This window comes from Zootoca vivipara, chromosome 6, assembly GCF_965207765.1.
Source record: "Zootoca vivipara chromosome 6, rZooViv2.hap1.1, whole genome shotgun sequence".
NCBI lineage: Eukaryota > Metazoa > Chordata > Lepidosauria > Squamata > Lacertidae > Zootoca > Zootoca vivipara.
In genome coordinates, this window is record NC_142589.1 from 50896360 (window position 1) to 50901228 (window position 4869).

The 4869-nt window shown below is 54.4% G+C and overlaps 1 protein-coding gene across 1 annotated transcript; it reads left to right on the forward strand.

The window, feature by feature from the left end:
- The first annotated feature begins 623 nt into the window (after positions 1 to 623).
- CEBPA (CCAAT enhancer binding protein alpha) lies at positions 624 to 3464 on the forward strand. Its single transcript, XM_035120325.3, has one exon. The coding sequence runs from the start codon at positions 849 to 851 to the stop codon at positions 1824 to 1826; it is 978 nt and encodes a 325-aa protein (XP_034976216.1). The 5' UTR covers positions 624 to 848; the 3' UTR covers positions 1827 to 3464.
- Positions 3465 to 4869: the final 1405 nt, after the last annotated feature.

Here is a 4869-nt window from a genome sequence, read left to right on the forward strand (position 1 = left end):
CAAATGCATGTCTGTATAAAGTGGGGCAAGGTGAGGTGGGGTGGGGAGATCTCAGTGATGCCCGAAGAATCGTGACAACAGGAGCACTTTTTTTTGAAACGGTGGGGGGGGGGGGTGTAGTTGGAGCCAGGAGAAAGTTAATCGCGCCCGCGGTCTCCCAGCACACGCACACTGTTTCTCTTATTTAAATTCCTTCTCCTCAAAGGTGCTTCTCAGAATGAACTGATATACAGAGAACGTGCTGGGGGCGGCGCTTAGTTAACACGCGTTTAGTGTACCGGTAGTAGCTAGACTCCAAAAATCCATTTCCCGCAGTGAGAGTGCTGCAGCGTACAACTGACACGAAAGGGACAGGAACCGTGTTGCGATTAACGTGCGTATGTGTGTTACGCGGGGTGGGAGGAAGCAAACGATCCGGCTCCGATATGCATTATGAAGCCGCTCCTGGGTCCTCAGAGGCAGGCAGGTGCGCGTCCCTCTGCAGGGCGCTGGCGTTCAGCCCGTCCAGGCAGGCAGCCCGGAGGAGGAGGCGGTGGGCGGGCAAGGAGGCAGGCAGGCAGGGCAGCCGGGGAGGCCCCGTCGAGGCTCCAAGCTCCACCGAAAGGAGGCGAGGCCGGTCAAAGTTCCCAGGAGGTTGGACACTAGAGGGCGATGCCCAGCTCTGCCTGCGAAGCAGGAGGTATAAATAGGAGGCCGAGGGCTGGAGGAGGCAGCCCGGGAGCAAGCCGAGAGCCGAAGGGAGTAGGAAAGACTCATTAGTGCAAGCAAGCGGCAGAGCCGGGTGCAGCCTCAGCCTGGAGCCAGCGGGTCCCCCACCATGCGCCGCAGCGGCCCGCTTTAGCTACTCCATGGAGTCGGGCAACTTCTACGAGGCGGACTCGCGGCCCCCCCAGAGCAGCGCCCTCCAGCCGCACGCCCTGCAGCCAGCGCAGCAGCAGCAGCAGCGCCACCAGCCCGCTTCTCCCGCCGGGGCGCACCCGCACCTGCCCTCCGCCGGCGCCTACGGCTACCTGGCCTCGGAGCTGCCTGACATCTGCGAGCACGAGAACTCCATCGACCTGAGCGCCTACATCGACCCGAGCGCCTTCAACGACGAGTTCCTGGCCGACCTCTTCCAGCACAACAAGCAGGAACGCGCCGCTAAGACCGGCCTGGAGTACGGCGTCGGATCCGGGATGCCGGGCGTCGGCTTCCCGCAAGGCGGCCCGCTCTACGGCTACGCGGACAAGCTGGAGGCCGGCGCGGCCTACGAGCGCCTGGCCGGTGGACCGCCGCTGCCCGGCCTGCGCCCGCTGCTCATCAAGCAGGAACCCCACGAGGACGACGAGGCGGCGGCCCTGGCCGCCCTCTACCCGCCGCCGGCCGGGCCCAACTGCAGCCACCTCCAGTACCAGGTCGCGCACTGCGCTCAGACGACGGTGCATCTGCAGCCCGGCGGGCAGCCCACACCGCCCCCCACGCCTGCGCCGAGCCCCCACGGCGGAGCCCACCACCCTCACCACGCGCAGCACCCGCACCACGCGCACCGGCTCCACGCGGCGGGCGGCGGGGCCGCGTCGTCGGGCAAGTCCAAGAAGCTGCTGGACAAGAGCAGCAGCGAATACCGCGTGCGCCGCGAGCGCAACAACATTGCCGTGCGCAAGAGCCGCGACAAAGCCAAGCAGCGCAACGCTGAGACGCAGCAGAAGGTGCTGGAGCTGAGCAACGATAACGAGCGGCTCCGCAAGCGCGTCGAGCAGCTCAGCCGAGAGCTGGAGACCCTGCGCGGCATCTTCCGACAGCTGCCCGAGAGCTCGCTCGTCAAAGCCATGGGCAGCTGCGCCTGAGCGCGCGCCCCAACAGAGCCGGACTCCGACCCGCGCCGCCGCCGAGAAGGGCTGCTCGCTAGTGCGCTCTCCACTCTTCTCTCTCTCTCTGTTTCTTGCCAGCAGCAAGGGCTCTGAAGCGCTCGCCCGGGGAAGCTGCGGCGCGCAGACTATGGTGGGAGCCCTTCTTGCCCGCAAGTAGGTGCCGGGGCGCACATCGGGGGCGCGTGAGAAAATCAACCCCTTGCCTACGTTGGGGCTAAAATAAAAAAAAAATCCTCAGTCTGGCCCCATTTGCAGGGTGCAGAGCCAAATGCGCAGGACTTTTGTGCCTTAGACGGGGAGGCGGCCCCCAACAACAGCCTGGTAGGGTCTTTCTCCTGAAATCTGAACTCTTCCCAGGACTTGCCAGGTGGTATTTTGAAATCGGGTGCGCCCCCCCCCCGCCCCGGAATGTCAGTGCCTGGCAGATCCTGGGCTGCCTGGTTCGAACTCTGCGATCTCTCAAGCTTCCAGAAATCGGACTGGAGCGAGTTTGTGGCGGAATGGAAGGAGCAGAGACGTTTTCCTGATGCGCCTGTTGATGCTTTGGGGGTTGGGGAGTCTCTAGGGGTGAGGAGGAAAGCAGTGTGCAATGGGGGATTCTGCTGCTACTTTTCAAAAAGAATTCCCCCTCCACCTCTACCTTAACAAGGCTGAGAGGCAGGTTGGGGAAAGGAGAGGGGGGCATGATTTCTCTCCATTACCACGTTGTTCAACCCCACCCTGGACTGAAATTCGGGACTCAAAGGGAAACGGTCACCCCAGAAGGCAGCTTTGGGATGGGAGGGGTCTTTCCTACCCAAGCGAAGAGCAGCATTTTTGGCCTGCGCTGTATGCTAATGGTGGCAAAACCCCAAACTGAAGGACCTCTGGATGCGGGTATTGACTGATCTAACCCTCCAAGTTCTCTCCCTCCTTTCCTTTATCCCGCCTGTGCCTTCTGTACTGTGAAAGCCAAGAAGGGGTCCCCTTGGTGTCTGCTGACCCTTCTTTTTATTAATGTTATTATTATTATTTTGTATTTTATTGCTTTGATCCTTGCCATCTCACCAGCTGGAACTAGTGGTGTCCTGTCTCTTAGAAAAGAAAAAGTAATAATCCTGCTGGCTTCCTTGACGGTGAAAGCCAACTTTGGAGTTGCTTCTGTAATTCCAGCAAGTGTGACCTGCCTGGGATTCCCACCTGAAGGCAGGCAGAGAGAGAGAGTCTCATAGGCTTGTTGTTGACTTGGAGGTGCAGAGGTGGGGCTCTGGGGTCCCAGCTGCACCGAATTCTGTCTGTGCCAAGTTTCCATTCTTTGGAGAGTGAAGGGGAGGCAGTTCTGTTTTGTCTGTGCCCCCCACTTAGGACCCCAAGTCCCAGCAAGCACTTTTGGCCAGCTGGTGCTTCTCCTCCAAAGAAACAGCACTGAATTTTTACCTAAGTGCCAATTCTGAATCCTCTTACGGTAGTACCAGGTAGTAAAAATGTTAAAGAGTTTGTCTTCTTTTAAGTGTGAATACCTGGAAATCAATGTGTTTTTATATATGGTGTATTTTTGGAGCTAAACAAAGATCCAGGACTTTAAATATCCTGGTTTTAAAAGTCATAAATAAAATGTAAAATATTCTGCCATAACCCTTTTTGTCTGCGTGGCTTCTATTATTTTGGGACTGCATGTGAGCAAAGGGGTTTCACATGACTGTTTCTTAACTGACTGTCAAAAGCATGTAATACCATATTATTTTATCTGTATGCTATATTAGGGAGGGGATGGGATTGGACAAAAAAAATGCTCTTGGACAAAATCTTGTGTATTCTTACTTCAGAATAAATCCCATGGCACTCAGTGTAGCTTACTCCTAAGTAGGCATGCCTAGGGTTGTACTGTTAAGGATCCATGCCCCTGCATGCTTGCATGGGAGTAAGCTTTACTGAACATAGTTGGACTTTCTGAATGCGCTTTGGTTTTGGGCTGCAGATGTGCTGGTAGAAGAGGCTTGCACCTGTTCAACAGGATCCAGCTTTGATTAGAAGGTGCCTTTTTAAATGAGATTTTAACTTGCATCTAATGAATTGAGCCAAATAGTGTTTCAGGCCGCAGAGGCAGGGATGCAGGTAATCCAGTGATAATGCTTTGTAGAAGGTAACACAGACATGGTAAACTTTCTTTTTAACCATTTCACCATACATTTTGAACACACTTTAAATGTAAAATATTAAATTATATTTTACAGAATTATTTCTCCCCAACACCACCTCTGTTTTGGCTGTCACTCTTATGGGAAATTTTTTACTTTAGTCGTGTAAATGAAGTTGAGGGTGGGTGCTCCCCCCTTTTTTTACTGCATCTGGCAGTATGATAAGGTCAGCCTATTTATTTTAAAAATAATATTTTGAGGGAGGGGAGGAGGATGGTTAGAACCAGATTTCTTTTGCTCAGTTGTTTAGCATGGCACCCATTTCTTCTGAGTAAGCATGCTAGTACTGGAACTTTAACCTGGGCTGTTGGTGTTTCTCAAAAGGTTTATTATCAAAAGGGGAGAGACTGCACAGGTACAACATCATCGTCGTCATCATCATGGTGATAATGATGTTGGGAATCAGAGCAGACTTGCAAACAGCCACTTGGCTGTGGTGGGGATTCCCTCCAGGAGACCAAGAAAGGACCCCCAGCAAGTGTCATTTCTCCGAGGCTACACAGAGTTGTGTGGGCAGGGCTCCCTCAGCAAAAATAATTTGTGCGCTCATAACTTTCTATGATAGAGACTGGAGCCATAGCAGCCAAGATCTGTGGCCAGGTTATTATGTGGGAGGCTTTGAGTTTGCTTGGAGGAGTGGCACTGGGGAGGCAGTGCTGGATTTAGGGCAGTGCGGGCGGTTCCCTCACACAGGGCACAGAACCGAGGGGGGTGCAAAATTTTAAAATCAACTTATACCAAAAGGAGTTATTGTGAAAATAAGAAATATTTAGGGGGTGTGTGTGCCAATTTTTGACCTTGCTCGGGTCGCCATATTGCCAAAGTCCATCATGGTGGAGGGG